The sequence below is a fragment of the Anastrepha obliqua genome, chromosome 1 (assembly GCF_027943255.1).
Source record: "Anastrepha obliqua isolate idAnaObli1 chromosome 1, idAnaObli1_1.0, whole genome shotgun sequence".
Classification (NCBI taxonomy): domain Eukaryota; kingdom Metazoa; phylum Arthropoda; class Insecta; order Diptera; family Tephritidae; genus Anastrepha; species Anastrepha obliqua.
The window spans coordinates 98,746,612-98,767,755 of NC_072892.1; the positions used below are offsets into that span (position 1 = coordinate 98,746,612).

General features: G+C 37.5%; 2 protein-coding genes across 2 annotated transcripts; one reads left to right on the forward strand and one right to left on the reverse strand.

The window, feature by feature from the left end:
• Window positions 1-924: 924 nt before the first annotated feature.
• LOC129253154 (nucleolar protein 56) lies at window positions 925-2,848 on the reverse strand. The gene is made up of 3 exons (XM_054891423.1): window positions 2,713-2,848; window positions 2,248-2,650; window positions 925-2,184 (listed from the first exon to the last, which is right to left on the reverse strand). Exons 1-3 carry the CDS (start codon window positions 2,713-2,715, stop codon window positions 1,070-1,072), a joined length of 1,521 nt encoding a protein of 506 aa, XP_054747398.1. The 5' UTR covers window positions 2,716-2,848; the 3' UTR covers window positions 925-1,069.
• Window positions 2,849-4,733: 1,885 nt separating this feature from the next.
• Window positions 4,734-16,245, forward strand: LOC129253155 (MOB kinase activator-like 1). The gene is made up of 3 exons (XM_054891424.1): window positions 4,734-5,447; window positions 14,752-14,918; window positions 15,002-16,245. The coding sequence occupies exons 1-3, from the start codon at window positions 5,434-5,436 to the stop codon at window positions 15,478-15,480; spliced, it is 660 nt and encodes a 219-aa protein (XP_054747399.1). The 5' UTR covers window positions 4,734-5,433; the 3' UTR covers window positions 15,481-16,245.
• The last annotated feature ends 4,899 nt before the right edge of the window (window positions 16,246-21,144 follow it).

Here is a 21,144-nt window from a genome sequence, read left to right on the forward strand (position 1 = left end):
GTAAACAAACAGTGAAAATAAATAGATATTGCATTTGAAGATAAAGACTTTCAAAATTTTTATAAATTTAAATGATTCCTTGGGGGCAAAGCAAAACTTTATTTCTCACTTGAGCATTTTTACATTTTGCTCTTTCCATTTTCTCAGAGAGTGTTGCAATCTCAAGCAAAAACAATTTTTACAACGTAGGTTGTTATTTTGATATTCAAAGAAATTTTTTTTTTTAATATAAATGATCGGATGTTTATTTCATTATAAAGGAGAAGGTATGCCGTTCATAGCAGAAAATAACATCAGGCAAATGACCACCACGACCACGCGTAAAGGGCAATATCCTTTTCATGAAATTTTCCATAACCGAATTGCAAAGTGGCTGCCTTATGTGCTCGATAGTCTCATGAATTCCATCTTTGAGGTCTTGAATCGACCCTGGACTGTTGGCGTAGACCTTCTCTTTGGCCCCAAAGAAAACAGTCACAAGGTGTTAAATCACAAGATCTCGGTGGCCAATTGTGATCACCTCTTCGAGAGATAACACAGTCCTGAAACTTTTCCCGTAAAAGATCAATGGTTTCGTTGCTTGCAAGATCTCGGTGGCCAATTGTGATCACCTCTTCGAGAGATAACACAGTCCTGAAACTTTTCCCGTAAAAGATCAATGGTTTCGTTGCTTGTGTGGCACGTAGCGCCGTCTTGCTGAAAATAAACGTTGCTCAGATCAATACCATTCAATTTCCGCCATAAAAATAGTTAATCATCTCTCGATAGCGATAAATAACACCAGTTATTGGAAAACCCTTTAGATATTTAATTTTTCAATCACTCCATATCTATGTAAAACAATGTCTTCCTACATTATGTCTATACTTTATTGAAAAAATGTTGTCACTTAAACTTGAATCATGACTTAAAACTACTATCAGATTGGAAAAGCAAACTTTATAAGAATGCAAAAATAGATTTTCTTAGCTTAACCTTAGCGAAAGTGGGGCTACCATAGCAAAAAAAAAATCGCAGGTATGATTTTGTAAACACACATAAGCTAAACAAACCGACTATTTTTACAAATTTAAGCCTCTGCATTTTTATTCTTGTTCTTCTTCTTCTTCTTTTTTTTCTTAGGTTCGCCGTCAGCTCCTTCGGCACCGTTTTCTTCTATAATAGTTTCGTTTGCCTCTTCAGCATTGCCATTGGTCTGGACACCATTACCATTTTCTGCCTCGCCAGCCTTGCGTTTTTTATTCTTTTTGTTTTTCTTTTTCAATGTTTGTGTTTCGGCAATATCATTTTTAACCTCTTTTTCGGCAGCTTCCATGGCCTCCTTCATAACTTCTATATTTTTGCGAGGAACTTCACCGGATTCATAGAATTTCAATCGATCCTCCACTTGCTGCTTCAGTGTATCACCAAATACACTAGTGGGATTCTCCAAGAAACAATCAATACGTGAAGCAATCGAACACTTGTTCGCCAGAAAGCGCGAAATACGTCCTTTATTTTTTAGTCCCGCACGTCCAATGAAGGACGAATGGTAGAGCAAACCATACTTTGGTGTATTGGAGCGAGTTTTTAATGCACGGAAAAGTGCTTTCTCTGCGCCCAATATTTGTACTGTTGATGCTGGATACTTAGCTAAGTTAGTCAAGCTACCGGCGTGCGAAATCAATCGGGCACCCACTTGATCGCCAATCAGTGATTGCAAATTTGGTGCAACAGCTTCCATTTTATTGTGTAGATACGTTGCCATTTTTTTGCGATATTCAGACAGTCGTACGACTCGCTCAGCAAATAATTCAATATTCATTAAATCGACTATAGAAATATCCATTCCCATTGACATTTTTGCGGCATCTATAATAGCCTGGGCCTTAGCCGAGTCCATTACGATCTCTTCCAATTCTTCAAGATTTTCTTGTGTAAGACTTTTACGATCTTTAATATATTTTGCAGTTTTAGCAAATAAGTAATTATCAGGAACGATTTTAACCAACTCTGGGAAGTGGTAAGAGTACCATTCACGGATACGCATCGAGAAAGTGTTTACATCTTTATCTAATTGATCCAGCAATGCTATAGATTGTATAATCATGTTGTCTGAACGATGAACATTGAATTTGACTTTGGCGCGAGAATAACTATGACCCAAACCGAGTTGAGCAATACCAGCCGACTTATCGGTAAAACCTAAAAAGAAAATGTGTTAATTTTTATTATTAAATAATAAAAAATATACTATGAAAATCTCACCTTTAACGAGTCTATGGAAGTGGAAGCGTATACCACGAATAACCTCTGGTACAGCACCAAAATGACTGCATTGCACTCCAATGGATTCAGTAATGGCAGCGCCCAACTTGGCATCAGCTATGCCTAAAGTACATTTCTTCTTCTTCAACTTAGAGAAGAAATCGTCTAAAAATACCATTAAATCCTGTGGCACAATACCCTCCGAAATGGCATTGATGTTTTCAAGCGCAGCAATGGCTGTTTTGAATGGGGAAAAACCAACCAATTTTACGATTGAATTAAATTTAGCTATATCGGTTACAGATGATTCCACTTGAGGCAGAAACATCGATACTTCCTCAAACTCCTTGACCGAAAAGAGCGAGTAGCCCGCTGCATGTTCATACAGGACATAAAGCTGTGACTATAAAGTTAATACAGACAAATTAAAATATGATTTCATTACACAATCTCTTTAATACATACCATATTTACAGCAAAATACGTCACTTAATTGAAAAAATATATACAAAATATCTTATCCCAGGAAGCCACGATATAAGTTTTCCACGTGTTTTGCACAAAATTTCGATACGGTTTGACAGCTATCCTCATGTCAACTATGATCGTCGGCTGGTTGTCATATATGCTCGCGCGGTGGTGGATTTTTTTATTGAGATATTTTGAGGGAAATAATATTCAAGGGATACTTTGTGGTCGACGAATTTTATTTTGGGTACGTGGGTGGAAACTATTTTATGTGTAACTAGTATTAATGGTAGTATTCATTACTTATAAAGGGTACTTCAAAAGAAGAGCCTAGATGTTGTTTTCAGATAAATCGTAAAACTTTAGCCTTTCCCAGCCTTCATTTAAATGTCCACATTGAGCACGCCTACAGGAAAAATCCACCACAAGTCCATTCATTAATGCCTAATTGTTGAGTACTTTGAGATATCGATGTTGAAGGTTGTTCAGCAAAACTTTGCGCTACAACAGCAGCAGGAATATTCTCAACAGACTGTCCAATTTTTGGTCTGCCAGTCTTTTTTCTGTCCTCGAAAGAATCCATTTTTCCGCCAACCTTTGAATTGAACTGTTAATTCCACCACAAAGTTAAGAATTTAGCGATATGTTGTTCTTAAAGATCGACCATTTTCTTAACAAGTTTCAATACGCGTTGTTCGATTGTGTAAATCTGTGCATCTGTCTACTTAACAAGTGGCAAAGATGACATAAACAAGGCAGCGTCTATTAATTATTTACTACTGACATCTGGGCTTCACGTTTTAAAGACCCTTTACTGAAGTCAGAAGTCGCTAAATTTGAGATTTTATTTTAGAGACTATTTTTGTGACTTGATATGATTCGGGTATTCAGTAACTCGCAGTCACAAAAATTTCACCGAATTTGGTTGTGAAAACCAATAGAGATAGGCAGCTGATAGTGTGTCCCTGTTCGGTATAGGGTTGTATTAATGGGTCCTTTGTGCCCGTTACTGACGTGACGTGGGAAACGTACCGTAGTGCCACAATGAATGTATTGCCGCATATAAACAAAAAAGCACCAGATGTGAAAGCAAATATCAAATAAACAAATTTGTGGTAGTCGTAGACGGTAATTTTACAGGGCTGCTTTTTTAGCCTAGTCTTTTCTCTGTTCTTGCGAGCTTTTCAGTTCATTTAAATTCCACTAATTTTCTGTATTTAATTTGATATACCATAATAATAATTGCGACCAAGGCTATCATTATTGCATTCTTACGACCCAGCGAATTCGGAAGGTGCAACCACATATTTTATCTATAATTTTGTTAAATATATCCCAAGTGACGTGCCAGCCAAAGTTTTCCTCAAGTTTTTGAAGTGAAACTTCATAGGCGTCGATGAACGAGCGAGAATGGAGAGTAAAATTTCAAGGCCATGCCAGGTTTTGGGCATTTTCGTTCCGAGAGAGAGAAAAAAGATATAACGTAGAGGAACAGGAGAGGGAGAGCTATACCTTATATATATCTTAGATACACTTTCCTGAATTTTTCCTAGTGGTTGCTAATTTCTAATGAGAAATAACATCGCCTACTTTTTGGGGCTTGTTTGTTGGTGCAAACTTGTGAGAAATATATTTTTGTTGTCTACTTATAATATTGAATGCGTATTGTTGCCACAATTTTTTAAACCTCGGTAGACGTCGTTGTCTTTTCTTCATAATAATAATAATTAATAATAATTAAACAAACCAAAAACTCCAAAAGCAGTCCTGACAGCTGATTGTCAATTTTGCAGATAATCTGCCATACGTGAAGGGGTAGATTAATTTTGCTGATATATTGCTAATGCAGTATGTATGCAGTAGTGAATGTATTCTTACCGGAACTTTGAAGCTGCAATTTTCTATTCTATCATTTCTTGGCCAGTGTAAATTGGGTCTGTTGCAGGCAAATTAAGCAACATATTTATCTCTTTCTGTATTTGACAGATTTTGAGGTGAATTGGATATCTTTCTTGTTTTTCTTTCTTTTGTTGCTGCCTCGGTTTTTGGATTCGGTTTGTCAAAAAGCATAGAATTGAGCTGGCTTCTTTCTTCGTGCTTCGATTATTGTGCAAAGAAATAGTGAAACAATCCAAAATATATATAGTTTTAAAGCGTTCAAATATGCCAAGCTGTCCCAACTCAAATCATTAAATTTCTTGAAAGTGATTTTACAATACTACCGCCGATAGCTTTATTGATTTTCTTAAGCAAACGGCGAACGATATCAGCTGCAGTGGAACAGCATAACCGATTAGCCGACTATACAATTCAACAAAAGCCAACTACCAAATCGGTCTCACTCCACATAAATAAAAACATACATATGTTTGAATTGTTCCGGTCGGCCCCTACCCATCTCGGGTAAAGTAGAAAACTATCGGTTTACCCCACACGCCGCGACTGTCTGTATTAACGGGCTCCCACCTCACAAAAAACCATAAAGTTTTATTTGCTAGCGATTAATTTTCATAATATTTTTGTGCAATTCGTCACAACTGCTAAAAATAGACTCGAACTCGCTGAGTGAAGATCAGGACGGCTAAGAAGGGAAAGACATCTGGTAATTTTGCAAATTGCTGGTGCCTGCATCGATCTCAATAATCGAAGTCTCGTATAATCGAGGACAACTTCAACCTCGGTTTAATTTCAAAAGGTTTTGAAGCGCTCGCAAAAGTAATGGAGTTTCTATTGTAAGTATCTATTCTTATTAAAAAGCTTTTATTTTTGGTCCCAAGTGTGTTTTGTTTGTTTTCTAATTTGAAATTATTTTAAATGTCATTTGTACGTTTTTCATTTCTGATGGACGAAATTAAAATTGTTCTATGATAAGGAGTCAGTATTTGATAAGTTCTCCTTTAGTTTAATAAAGAACTACTCCACTGTAGGCTGTAGACTGTGCCTCTGTACTCTGCCGGGACTACTCTCAAAAGATGTGGGTATCCGACCAAAGACTGGGAATAATTTCTTAAACATTTGTTGGATCTTTTTTTTATGGCTCTACAATATTTGAATATAAACTTTGTTGTATTCAGTTTTTCTTGCAAGTATACATGCGTTAAAATAAAACCATTATAATTAAATTATATTTGAAAATTGTTATACATATACCTGAATAACATTTATTCTTAAGCCGTATATACAATTCGCGATTACAGACATAGGTATATACGTCCTTATTTTTTTAACCCTCACCGGCCACACCTCAGCCAGGCCACATAGCGGCCACACCGGGGTAACTCATTACCCCACGCTGAAAAATTCGGTTCTACAGAATATTTCGATGTTTTATGACTTATAACCTGTTGTGTTATATTTGTTTAATATTCCTTTAACATTTGTTACGATTGAATTGATGCAGATTGATGTGAAAATTTAGTAAAAATGTATTTTTTTATAAGAAAATTCAATGCTCCGCCATTTTTCAATATTAAGGGCTAAACTTTTAGAATTTTATGCACAACATATGCCACAAACCTAAAGAAATATTAGTATCCGCCAATCTTTCCAAAAGTATATTTATTTTAGAAAATTACTGAAGGGAAAAATGAAAAACATTACATACCATAAAATTTCCTTTTTTTGTGTGTTATTCGCTTTTAAATACATTTTTACGGGCAGAAAAGTTTAAAAAATTTTACTTTTATGATATTTTAACAAAAACAAACATTTACTCAGAATCCTATTTTATTCACCAATGCACGTAGTGCCCAAAGGCAACCGATGAATGCAGCAAACCGGCCTTTTGCAAGCCGAGCATCCAACATGTGTTTTTTTGTTCTTCGTTCGATCACACTCCACGCATCTCCGCGCTGAATCGATGGTAACTTTTTCTAGGTCACCTATTTCTGGGTTGGTGTCAATTTCTAAGATGCTCTTCATGATCATCTGCAGCTCTTTCCGAAGAAATTGTCCTTCCAATCTCTGGCGTAGCATCGGGAAGGTGCATCAGCATTTTCAAAACGGTAATCGGTAAATCTATGTCGAGCAACCGTTGCGGCCACACTGGGGTGACTAGTTACCCCACGTCGATAAAACCGCTATGCATTTTTCCACTTCTTAGGTAGGAGTTAAATCTCACCCTTGTTAATTATTGACAGATGTCGTTACTTGTATCAATTTTTAAATTATTAGACCTGTTATTCCACTTTTCTTGAGACTGGGGTAACTATTTACCCCGTGTGGCCGGTAAGGGTTAACAACTTTCTCCCAGCGTTGTTAACGGCCATGATATTTCTGAGTTATGTTTTATGTCTTAAATCTAAGAGAAATATTTTACCTAACTGCTTACATATATTTTCCTTGTTTTGACGGAATCAATATGAAACATTAGGTTAGAGAATTTTTGTTGGTTTATTTGATTTTTTTGTATTTGGAAATAACTACCTTTCTTCTTCTTAATTGGCGCGATAACCGCTTACGCGATTTTGGCCGAGATTAACAAAGCGCGCCAGTCGTTTCTTTCTCGTGCTAACCGGCGCCAATTGGACACACCAAGTGAAGCCAAGTCCTTCTCCACCTGATCTTTCCAACGCAGAGGAGGCCTTCCTCTTCCTCTGCTACCACCAGCTGGTACCGCATCGAATACTTTCAAAGCCGGAGCGTTTGTATCCATTCGGACGACATGACCCAGCCAACGAAGCCGCTGGATCTTTATTCGCTGCGCTATGCCTATGTCGTCGTAAAGCTCATACAGCTCATCGTTCCATCGTCTGCGATATTCGCCGTTGCCAACGTGCAAAGGTCCAAAAATCTTACGCAGAATCTTTCTCTCGAACACTCCAAGCGTCGCTTCATCGGATGTTGTCATCGTCCAAGCTTCTGCGCCATACGTTAGGACGGGCATGATGAGAGTCTTGTAGAGTGTTAATTTTGTTCGTCGAGAGAGGACTTTACTGCTCAATTGCCTACTTAGTCCAAAGTAGCACTTGTTGGCAAGAGAGATTCTACGTTGGATTTCAAGGCTGACATTGTTATCGGTGTTAATGCTGGTTCCTAAATACACGAAGTCTTTTACAACCTCAAAATTATAACTGTCAACAGTGACGTGGGTGCCGATACGCGAATGCGCCGACTGTTTGTTTGAAGACAGGAGGTACTTCGTTTTGTCCTCGTTCACTACCAAGCCCATTCGCTTTGCCTCTTTATCCAGTTTGGAGAAGGCAGAACTAACAGCGCGGTTGTTAAGGCCAATGATGTCAATATCATCGGCATACGCCAGCAATTGTACGCTCTTATAAAAAATTGTGCCTGAGCGATTAAGTTCTGCGGCTCGTACGATGCTCTCCAACATCAGGTTAAAGAAGTCACACGACAGCGAGTCACCCTGTCTGAAACCTCGTTTGGTATCAAACGGCTCGGAGAGGTCCTTCCCAATTCTGACGGCGCTGCTGGTGTTGAGCAACGTCATCTTACATAGCCGTATTAGTTTTGCGGGGATACCAAATTCAGACATAGCGGCATACAGGTAACTCCTTTCCGTACTGTCGAATGCAGCTTTGAAGTCGACGAAAAGATGGTGTGTGTCGATTCTCCTTTCATGGGTCTTTTCCAAGATTTGGCGTATTGAGAATATTTGGTCGATGGTAGACTTTCCAGGTCTGAAGCCACACTGATAAGGTCCAATCAGTTGGTTGACGGTGGGTTTCAGCCTTTCACACAATACGCTCGCTAGAACCTTATAGGCGATATTTAGAAGACTAATCCCGCGGTAATTGGCACAAATAGCAGGATCGCCCTTCTTATGGATTGGGCAGAGCACACTTAAATTCCAATCGGCAGGCATGCTTTCATCCGACCATATTCTGCATAGGAGCTGATGCATGCACCTTACCAGCTCCTCGCCGCCATGTTTGAATAGCTCAGCCGGCAGTCCGTCGGCGCCCGCGGCTTTGTTGTTCTTTAGCCGTGATATTGCTATTCTCACCTCGTCATGGTCGGGTAACGGAACGACAATTCCATCGTCAACGATTGGGGTATCGGGATCTTCACATTCTCTATGACATGCGCAGCTGTCACCGTTTAACAGGTTCGAGAAGTGTTCCCTCCATAATTTAAGATTGCTCTGTACGTCAGTCACCAGATCGCCGTCTTTGTTCTTACAGGACAACGCCCCGGTCTTAAAACCTTCTGTAAGCCGCCGAACTTTCTGGTAAAATTTTCGGGCGTTGTTCCTATTGGCCAGCATCTCAAGCTCCTCGCACTCACGTATTTCGGCCTCTCGTTTCTTCTGTCGGATAGTACGTCTCTCTTCCTTTTTTAGCTCTCTGTAGCGATCCCACATGGCTCGCGTTGCGCCCGATCGCAGCGTGGCTCTATAGGCGGCATCTTTTCTTTCGGCGGCAGCATGACATTCCTCGTCGTACCAATTGTTTTTTCGGGCTCGCCGGAATCCGATTTCTTCTTCGGCGGCGGTACGTAGGGAACGAGAAATGTTGCTCCATTGCTCGCGCATGCCGGTGTGTTGGGCAGTGCTCTCCGAGAGCAGGAGTGAGAGTCGAGTGGCGAATCTTCTGGCTGTCTGTTGTGATTGCAGCTTTTCGATGTCGAACATTCTTTGCGTAGGTAGATGTACGTTTTTTGCTGCACAGAGGCGTGTGCGCAGTTTGGCTGCAACAAGGTAATGATCCGAGTCGATGTTGGGTCCTCGGATCGTACGTACATCTAATACACTAGAAGCGTGTCTTCCATCTATCACAACATGATCGATCTGGTTTCGCGTTTTTCGATCTGGAGACAGCCAGGTAGCTTGGTGAATCTTCTTATGCTGGAATCTGGTGCTACAGACTACCATGTTTCGGGCCCCGGCGAAGTCGATCAGCCTCTGTCCGTTACCGGATGTTTCGTTGTGCAGGCTGAATTTTCCGACTGTGGGACCAAAAATTCCCTCCTTGCCCACCCTGGCGTTGAAGTCGCCAAGCACGATTTTTATGTCGTGGCGGGGGCAGCGCTCATAGGAACGTTCCAAGCGCTCATAGAAAGAATCCTTGGTCGCATCGTCCTTCTCTTCCGTCGGGGCGTGGGCGCAAATTAGCGAGATGTTAAAAAAATCGCGATTTGATGCGGATTGTTGCGAGACGCTCGTCCACCGGAGTGAACGACAGTACTTGGCGACGAAGTCTCTCTCCCACAACAAATCCAACACCGAATTTGCGCTCCTTTACATGGCAGCTGTAGTAGACGTCGCAAGGTCCTATGTTTTTCTTACCTTGCCCCGTCCATCGCATCTCTTGGATGGCAGTGATGTCAGCCTTTACTCTCACGAGGACATCAACCAGCCGGGCAGAGGCACCTTCCCCATTAAGGGACCGGACATTCCAGGTGCATGCCCTCAAATCGTATTCCTTATTTCGTTTGCAGGGGTCGTCATCAGTGTTGGGAGTTCTCATCCGAGGCTTTGTTGCTGTTTTCATTGGGGGGGCTTTTTAAGTGGCGGGTCCCAAACCCAGCGCACAACCAGCTATGCTGGGATGCTTCGCCTTCTCACTTTAGCTCACTCCCGAACGGCTGTTCGGAAGCTAACCAGAGGATACGTGGGCTAATCCCGGACGTTGTGAGCTGCTTGAACCATATGTAGAAGAATCGTCCTGGCCACTCCCAAGTGAATGGCGATCAGTAACTTTCCCCACTTGCGTGGACTTCTACACATGGAACCTTTATTGTTTGCTTATTTTCGGCTCTGCGTTAACGGAACGACTCGGATTTATATCCGGCCAAGGACTGTCACTCCAGCAGCATTCCCCGTATAAGGGATTGTTTATGCTGCTACAACAACAACCACATTAAGTTAGGGAAAAGGTGGTTGAATATTTTTCCAAGTTAGTCAGTTATCTTTTTGATAAATATTATGTTCTCTAAGAAAAATTGTATATACAGTAGATTCTGTTTTTATGCGGCATATACGTTCCGCAAGAAACAGCATAAAAAAACCAGCATAAAAAAAGCTACCAGTTCTATAGTAAAACTATAGATATGTACGTTTCAAAAGTGCTAAGAACCGCATAAATCTGAAATAGTGTAATAAAATCGCATAAAAAAGGGTACTAGTCCCATATTACAACTATAGATACGTTCCATAGACCGCATGAATCTGAAATAATTAAATAAAATCGCATAAACAAAATATGGTATTTTTGAAAATTATATCTTTATTTAAGAAACGTCAGAATCGAAAAATTAATTTACGTCAGAAATAGAATCAGACAATACCCGCATGTTGCGCTTTCGTTAGGGATTTGGCGTAAAATCACTTCCGTCACTTGAGGAAATGTACACGTCTGATCTGGATGGTGATGCAGGCGGTTCCATACTTGTAGGGTTAGCATTTTTAAAATAATGTGTGATGAGTTTTTGCTTAGCTGGTTTAGAATCTTGTTTATATGTACAATTCCCGATAGGTCGACATGCATTTTTTAATTTTTTAAAAACCGCACTATTTCAAAACCGCATAAAAACAGAATCTACTGTATATATAATTGGCGCAGGCATCGTCTAACAGAGAAATGCGTTAGATGATAACGGCCCGAAATAAGGGTTGCTCTTCTTGGGAGTAAAACCTTACTGAAAAAAATTGGATGACATATAAACCTTTGTGGAATATGGCTACTAAAATAACTGGAGATGGCAAAAGAACTTACTTTCAGAGCAAATTCAACGCCAATCTCCCTCCAAAAGTGCTTTAGAATAAAAAAAAAAGTCAGTCATATCGCATTGCCCCTAAAACCCAGTTGACGTAGAGTTATAAAGTTTGAACCAATTGTTAAAAATCTTGAATTTAAACTGAATACTAATCTAATGTGTGTAGAGCATGTCAATAAATCAATCTTATGCTCCCCAAGTGATTAAAATTAAGCTCGTTAAAATCCTAATAATGCCTGTTATATTAAAAAAAATTAATAAATAATTGGCGCGGTCACTTCTGCTAGGTGTTAGATCTGGCTCCTTCTCCTATTTGTGGTGTGCATCTTGATGTTGTTCCACAAATGGAGGGACTTACAGTTTTAAGCCCACTCCGAACCGCAAATATTTTTTATGAGGTTTTTCATGACAGAAATACACTCGGAGGTTTGTCATTGCCTGCCGAAGGTCGACCGCTATTTGAAAAAGCTTGTTCTATCAATTTGCTGTTCCATGCACGGAGATTCAAACTTACGCACTCCCGAATGGTAATCACGTACCAACCCATTATTACCCATTATATTACTAAACGTATTTAGTAATTAAGTTCTGAGAATTCCTGTTACTCAATTTTTGGTACTGAAATTTTTAAAATTTATGAATGTCGTTATCGGAGTCCAACCACAACCCATAGCACAATTATGTTCAGGATACTGTAGTAGGTTAAACTCCTACTTATCCATGATCGGCCGCGACATCATGTGAAGGCGCTCCGCACAACACTAACCACCTTTTCACATGCTCCATCAAACTCACTCATCTAACACTCCTTTCCCTCTGGACCCAACCTAGTGAAACAGCAAGTTTTCGGGCCTACAGTTAGATGAGATAGACGAAGCCGACCGGTGATCTACGTAACACTGACAGGGATAAGTGTACAGCTACAACAGCAACAACAGCAACAATAGAGCACAATTGTATTATAATATTGTAGGTGGGTAGGTAAGATGGCAAGAGTACCCCAGGCGCACTTCAAGTACCACTTACTTGCCGTTTTGATACCATAATGTGGACCACTACCTGTGAAAAGAAAAATTTTGCGAAGAGAAAACCTTCTACAGCCAACCAGTGCTGTTGATGTAGTGGAGGAGAGAAAAGGGATCTAGGCTGGAAAATTTCTTCAAGTCATCCCCAAAGGGCACGCTAAGGCTCCGCCAGAGCCGGACGTTCCGGATTCCCATCACCTTAAGCGTTCTGTTTATATCGTATTAAGGCCAAAGTGTTTTCGAAATAGCACACGATTAGACAGACCTCCATCTGTCTTGCGCTTTTTTTAGAAACAAATTGTGTAGTTTCTGTTGTTGGAGCAGCATAAACATTCCCCATTTATATATGAGGAATGCTGCTGAAGTGACAGTCCTTGGCCGGATATAAATTCGAGTCGTTCCGGTAACGTAGAACCGATTGTCGTGGGAACGTTTCTCTTTAACAACGGTCAAGGGGACACCGATGTCTGAGAAGGGGACAGCTGTAACCGGTTCTGTGACCCCTTCCTGGCAAGCCTATCGGCAATTTAATTTCCCTCTATATTCCTGTGCCCAGATTAGGGGAATGTTTCCTGCACATTCGAGACGTTTGAGTTTCTCCTTACAGGAGCTCACCAGAATAGAGCTGCAATACGGCGACGACAGGGCCTTGATCGCAGCTATCAGAAAAAGTATTAATGTCTCCCTCCCAACAGCGATCCCGAAGCATTTTGCATGCTTGCAGGATCGCGAAGACCTCTGCTTGAAAAACGCTGCTCGTTTCCGCCAGTTTAAAGGATACCGAAATGCTGGCTGAATTAGAGAAAAGCCCCGCTCCCACTCCAGATTCCATCATGGATCCGTCAGTGAAAACAGAGGTACCTGTATCCGTGCCGACTCTCCCCTCTTTCCAATCTTGCCTGCTCAGAAAGATAGCCCTAGCACAACCCTCAAAACCCAGTTTGCGGATGGAGAGATCAGTGCGAAGAACAGGGAAGGAAGGGAAGATCTGCTTCAAGATGCTACTATGTCCTACAGGAAATTGTTTCCAGAGGCCAATCTCCTTCAACGTAGTAGCGCTCTGAGCAGCAATGGATTTAACTTGCAGATCCACAAGAAGTAAGTGCAGAATAACGTTGAGCGCAGCAGTGGGACATGTTCTACAAGCACCAGTGATGCCCACACATGCAGTTCTCTGCACTCTCTCTAGTTTAGTGGTCTACAACACCCTTCTGAAAAACTACCCACCAAACTAGGCAACCATATGTAAAAATTGGCAGAACCACTAAGTTCTACATCCAAAGTACGACACGTGGCTTGAGACCACATTTTTTTGCCGAACATAGATTTACAGGCGGAGAAGGCTATACTGGCCTTTTTAACTCGATTTTCTATGTGCAGCTTCCAGTGGAGCTTGGGGTCAAGTATTACACCAATATACTGGTGCGAGTGTAAGACACTGGTTGTTTAGTCTTGGAAGCTAAAAGGTGGAGGCTTGTATTTCCTGGTGAATAGCATCAACTCCGTTTTGTCAGAGTTGACTCTGAGGCCGCAACTGGCAGCCAAATACTATAATAATAAATTTGTATTGTATCCATTGTATTAAAACTATATACAAAAATTTAAAAAATTTGGTAATTCCATGTTTTTTAATGAGAATTTCTACGCAAAATTTTATTATGCAGTTTGAAATCTTATTAAATTTTAGTGTAATAAAGTTGAATTTTTATTATTTTTTTTCTTGATAGTGTTGTGTTTATTTTGGTTATAAAATATGACATGCACTTCTAGAAATTCTAACGAAAACCGTGAAATTATTATGACCGATTTCTGGAATTTTTCTATATGAGCTATATTTTTTATAAAATACATTAAAAAGAATAGTCAAGAGTGGTCAAATTTGTTGAGGAGCTATCGTTTTATCACCGGCTATATGTTTTGTATCAAAATATTTATTAATTGAATTTGTCTTTGTTCTTAGCTTTTTTTATCAATTGTCTTAGGGTTTTTCTCTGGAGATTTTTTTCTATTTGCGCCTCTGCGTTCCGCAACATTTCCCTGTATTAACAGTCTCATGACGTCATATTTTTGTCCTCTTATAATATAATATTTATTTAACCAACAAACCCTCATGGAGTGTCCAGTTATATCCTGTTCAACTTGACGTATGGAGAGTAAAGGAAAGTACTTATGTTCTCTCAAGAGAATACTTCTGGATTACTCAAACGATGATTCCGGGTTCTGTTGTTATTCCGGGATATTATTTGTTCCTATATTGTAATAATATTAGTAGTAAATATGTAGTTCCTTTTTATATGCTTACAAAATTAATCCCACGACTGCTTTTTATTTTTAGTGGATCACGTTCAAGCAAAACCTTTAAACCTAAGAAGAATATACCCGAAGGTACTCACCAATATGATTTAATGAAACATGCGGCGGCAACATTAGGTTCAGGAAATTTGCGTAATGCCGTAGCTTTGCCGGATGGTGAAGATCTCAACGAATGGGTCGCTGTAAATAGTAAGCTTATTTGTTTTTTCTTAGTACGAATATGATATGAAATTTAAATAAATATTATACGAATTAAATATCTTCCCTTGCAGCTGTCGACTTTTTCAATCAAATCAATATGTTGTATGGCACCATCACTGAGTTTTGTACCGAAGAAAGTTGTGTCATTATGTCAGCCGGTCCGAAATATGAATATCATTGGGCGGATGGACTCACCGTTAAGAAACCAATCAAATGCAGTGCACCGAAGTACATTGATTATCTTATGACATGGGTGCAAGATCAACTAGATGATGAGACATTATTTCCGTCAAAAATCGGCATACCGTTTCCAAAGAATTTCCTCAGCATAGCGAAAACTATATTAAAACGCCTATTTCGTGTATATGCTCATATATACCATCAACATTTCTCCGAGGTCGTAACACTGGGTGAAGAGGCACACCTGAACACATCTTTCAAACACTTTATATTCTTTGTACAAGAATTCAATTTGATTGATCGCCGAGAATTGGCACCACTGCAGGAACTCATTGATAAATTAACAGCAAAAGATGAGCGGCAAATATAGGATTCAATGCAAGTCGGTATGCAGTTGGAATTTTGAGTGTAAAAGATAAAACGGATTGGAGACATTATGAGCCCTGACATAGTGAAGCAATGAGATACAAAAGCAGTGTTTAAGCCTGTAAAAACAAAATATAAAATATACAATGGCGGTCTCTTATATGTATGTCCGTTTTATTATTATTATTAGTAACTTTATCGAAAACTGCGAACGATGCCGATGCTTAAATATTGGCGATAAAAAAATATATAAATATATATTTTTATAATTTGTAAAATGTATGTATTATGAACGTTTAATCGTCTACATAGTATGCTTACATTATTATAATTAGAATTTACAGTTAAATAATTTATCTCATTTTTTATTTTTAAAATGGCTTGAACAGCTAAAAATGCAATACACCTATTTGATTAGTTACTGCTTTAATATATATTTACAATTCTAAGATTTATTTAAAGAATACTAGTTGTAAGCTCGAAAAAATATTCTATTTCAAAAAAGGAAGGAAACTTAAAAAATATTAGCGGCACGCTCACACGTTCGCATATACTCTAAAATAACAACAAAAGTAAAAGTGAATGACATTAAAGATTTTGGAAATATGTATCGCCTTCTAAACACTCGCCAGCGCCATATTTATCGAATATGTTATTGCCGTGAAATGCGTTTCAAAATCGATCTATTTTTTTATTTATAGTAATTAAAAACGAGAATCTGAATAGCAATAAAAAGCAATTTCGAATAATTTACAAATAAAAAAGATAATTGTTCTCAATTTATTTATTCTTTAGTGTGTTCAAAATGTCAACATCAAGGCATTCACAAAACTAGATGCACTTATTTAAAGGCATAAACCTACGTAAATTGCCATGATTATACTCTTCTATACAATAAAACTTCACTTATGCGTTTTTTTTATTGGAGTAGGGTAATATCAGAAGCTAAACGCATTTGTAAATTCTAAGAGGGGAAGTTCGCCAAGTTTTAACTATTTGCACTCTTAAAGATTATCAATATAAAGCTTGTATGCTTCAATAATGATCATAAAATAAATCCCTACGTGTTTGTGAATGGTACGAGTGTACTCTATAACATATAAATAAGTATAAATTTAATATGCATTTACTTTCCTATCGCTTATACCTGACGCTCACTAAACAACTTAATTAATACTAATAGCTAAGACATGGAATTATTTTGCAAATTAAATTGTTTTAAAAAGTTTTGAATTCATGTACGTATTATGTTCAAGAATCAATTTTCGCAACAAAGAAACACTTATTTACAAGGCCATGGCATTTAGACAAGCCTTTAATCTGCAGTTTTGATGCGATTGTGGTTTAAAGTAAAATGGTTTATAGCAGATAATCCCCAACTGAAGGCGTGAATGTTATATCAATTGTCAGTATGCAATTCTTAATAATAACATTCTAACACATGAATAGAACACAATAAAGTAAACCTCGTGAATGAAAATTAACAACACTTGCATAATTGTCAAAGATAAGATTAGTATATAATCAAAAGAATTTTGTACCACTGTATTTTTTATTGGGTGCATTTAAATGCCCTATGTGTAAAGTATATAACCAATCAAAATAAAATATGACTAACGACAAGCACATATAAGTATATATGTATCTGTATTATACATTTTTTGCATCTAAGACTAACATCCAAAAGTTTTGAAAATTTAACCCTCTAATACGCAAATATGTACGCCTATCACGGTATTTTTTCATATCGGTTAATTTTGGTACCTTTCATAGGTTCAATAAAACAAATTTTAGCAATTTCATAAAATATATGTATGTGTACGTATATGTACATATTATATATACACATATGTATGTGGATACGTGGGTTAGCTAAATAGCAATCCTCAAACTGATCTAATCTGGCGCGTAAGCCATAAAAGTATCGCAGGTGGGATTCGTGTTAAAGTCGTGTTTCTCGTGCCAATACGAATATTGGAGAGTAACAAGGTGAATATTTATGAATGCATGAGAATGCTGTGGAAGCCTATATAAAACTATATGATGGATAATTTTTTTATTTGGCTAAAAGTTGGCAACAAAGAGCTGCTATAGCTCTTTTATGCGTTTATGATATGGAAATTTTTTACAAAAATACAAGGGTAAAAAAAAAAACACAAGGTAACAACATCAGCTTGGTCCATCTACGACTAGTTTTAAGCTTTATTTTGTATTAGTGAATTTATATGAAAAAATTGAAAATTCAGTGCGCTGTTTTAAGTTGCAAAAATTATAGCCAACAAAGCAATTTTAGATTTTATTCTAAGTCTAATGACTTGAATTATTTTTCGAATAGGTTCCATTTCGCCGGATGTGGCAACAAAATCGTGCGGAAGCGCTAGTTGGATTCCGGAAGAATCACCACTTTAACCAACCATCTATTTCGCCAGCGAGATAAAAATTTTGGTTCAAAAATCATCATGTGTGTGTGTGCGTGCGTGGGAAAAGGGTTTTAATTTCTGAAAATTAATTAAAGAAATAAATTGAGGTGGGCCAGCACGTCAACTGTACGGAATATATAAAAAAATATTCGAACACGAATGCACATACATTTTAGTTAGAAAATTAAATACCGAATTTCGCTATTATAGCAGTGCTAAGAGGCGCAAAACGAATAAAACAACCGAATGACTTTATTTATACATGTACTATAAAAAAATTTTTGTTTATTGCTACTTCACTTTTATGTTGGTCAAAGGTCAGTTCAATATACAAATTTCTTTTGTATTTCCATTGATTAAAAGTCGTGACAAAACAACATTTTGGATTTGTAACTAAAATTGCTCTTCATATATATTGCTCAAGGTGCATTCATTAAAAGGTGGTGGCTCTAGACCAACAACACTGTTCTGTACGTTTGATTGTTAAAACAAAGTATTGAGAAACTAGAAAACAAATAATGAATTCGCCTTGTTTCATTCTGAGCTAATAGCCACATGGACACGGCGAAAGAAAAAAAAAACCACTCAGCTTATTTACCAGCATCACCTTTAATAGATTCACCTTGATATTGCTTATATATTTTTTACGATAACTCAAAATTTTAAATAAATTAATGAATTTCACCTACTACCTATCTAAGCATTAGACCCCTTTGGACCACTGAAAATCAATATATACGATATATTTATAAAGTAGTATGGCCTATGCGAAAATGAGTATTTCTATTCTCATGGGAATAACTTACATACAGTTAGTAACATAAATAAGTATACAGTACAGGTACATATACCTGATTTATGGAATTGTTTGACGCTAACGCTTTTCTTAATATGCAATCAAAATATTTTACACATGGTAATTGTGTACTGGGATAAGCTTTCATATGCGCCTTAATTTAGCTGTAAATTTTAGGTACCGTTATCCACGCTTTGCATTGTCTTTGATGCAAGCGAAATGTATGTCACAAAAGTTAGTATACAGCAAACGATTGGTCAGTTAGCATAACATTTATTTTTACGCATTGATTAAAAAAGTTAAAACTATAAAAAGGAAATAATTAAAGTGAGTATAAAAATTTAGGGAATTCTTGCGACATTTTTAGTAATGGCACCGCGAGGAAAAGAGCTTTCTGATGGTTTAAGAAAAATTATTATAAAATATCATAAGGAACATAAATCATTGCGAGAAATCGGTCGTTCGATAGATAGGAGTTTTGCTACAGTTCAAACGATTGTGAATAAATATAAAAGTACGGGAAGCACCACTAATAAAGAGCGTTGTGGGCGTCCGCCGCTCTTAAGTTCCAGAGAAAAAAAGCTTAGTCGTACGGAAAATCAGGACAAACACCAAAATTGGAGTAAACGGATTTCATTCGCAAAAGATCATGAAAAATATGACCAAACGTTTTGGAACCAAGTCATATTTTCGGATGAGTGTAAGTTCAGTATCTGTGGATCTGATGGCCGTGAAAAAGTTTGGAGAAAAGTTAACGAGGAATTGGATCCAAACAATATGATTTAAATATTTTGAAAAATTATTTAAAAGAAAGCTCTACGAAATTAGGCCTTGGAGGAACGTTTGTCTTCCAGCAGGATAATGACCCCAGCACACATCCAATATTGTACGAGAGTGGCTGTTATACAATGTGCGAAAACAACTGACAACACCGTCACAGTCCCCGGATATCAACACAATCGAACATTTATGGGAACATTTAAAGCGGCAAATACGTAAACATCCGATTAGAAATAAGGAACAACTGAAAAACGTCCTTCAAGAGGAATAGAATAAAATATCACCAGCTGTCACTGAAAGCTTGGTGAAATCAATGTCATCACGACTTAAAGCGATTGTACGAGTAAAGTCTAATGGTTATCCTACCAAATACTAGGATTTGATTTTAGTTATGTTTTTGATTTCACAAATTAATAATATGATGAACTGTATACTTACTTTTGAGACATGAATTTTTATAAAGTTTAATATAAAACGCTATAATTTTGTTCCTCTTTAAAATTTTATCATTAATTAGATTAATTATAATTTTTGTATTTCATTAATGTAAATAAAACACGCTGTAAGTTAGGTTGTTTGAAGGAATCTATTGGGGGAAAATTGAAAACGTGTCCGGTGTATACTTACTTCTGTTACTAACTGTATATTTATTTGAGTTTTTTCATTTATTTTTTACATTTTTTCTAGGTATGTATGTTAGGTGTGAGCAATGAGCAAAAAAAAAAATTGAAAATAGTTTTCATATACTTATATAATATACCTTACAATAAAAACAAAAATTTTCATATTTTTGCAAAAAAAAAACTGTATTTTTTATAACTTTGCAAATGTCTTGAAAACTTCTAACTTGAATGAAAATTGAAGAAGGATCGAAGTGTAAAAAGGCCCTTATTTCGATATATTAACTGCGGTAGGGTAATAAATCATATTTTGCATTAAAAGTTAATAATAACTCGCACTGCTTATGAACAATGTTGCTCTACGAGTATTAACAATGCGATAAACATGTCTCATGACCGGCAAACCATAAAAAAGTCATGTTTATCTTCTCTTTTAAGAGCTTATCGACGAGTAGACTTTTAAGGATCTCGCTTTCCTTCGAATTTTGGTGTAATTCCTTCGATATGCAAAAGTGCATTTTGGATTTTACCTCCGTATAATTAGGCACTACTTCGTCTAAGTACTTCTTAATAATGTTGCTCTTCTTATTCTCCCTGGAAATAGTGGCTCTAATAAACCATCACCTTCGCTATCAGAGTGCTCCATATTGATTTCATAAATGCCATCGTTATCAGAATCACTTGATGTAACCACCTGTAGGGGATATAATGTTCACAACTGCGTTGCCTTGCCAGCTACCTTTTCAGTTGACTTTCAAATTTTGAGTATTTTCACTTTTTAGCTGTCAGTTGAGTTTGACACTTTTCTAGATTTTCTCAATAAAAATTCATCTGAATAAATCTTGTAACTTCTGACAGAAGAGAACCGCAGTTACTCTCTCATTTCTGCTCTCATTTTCAAGTAAAGGAACGCTTTCCTGTTTCTGACTATTTATTGAAAATAAAGAACGCACTCTTGAAAACGACATGACCTGAAAAAAATTATGTATATTTTCAGACTTAGCGACCAATTTGGTTTAGGAAATTAATGGCCGCGGTCTTGAGTGAGAAAT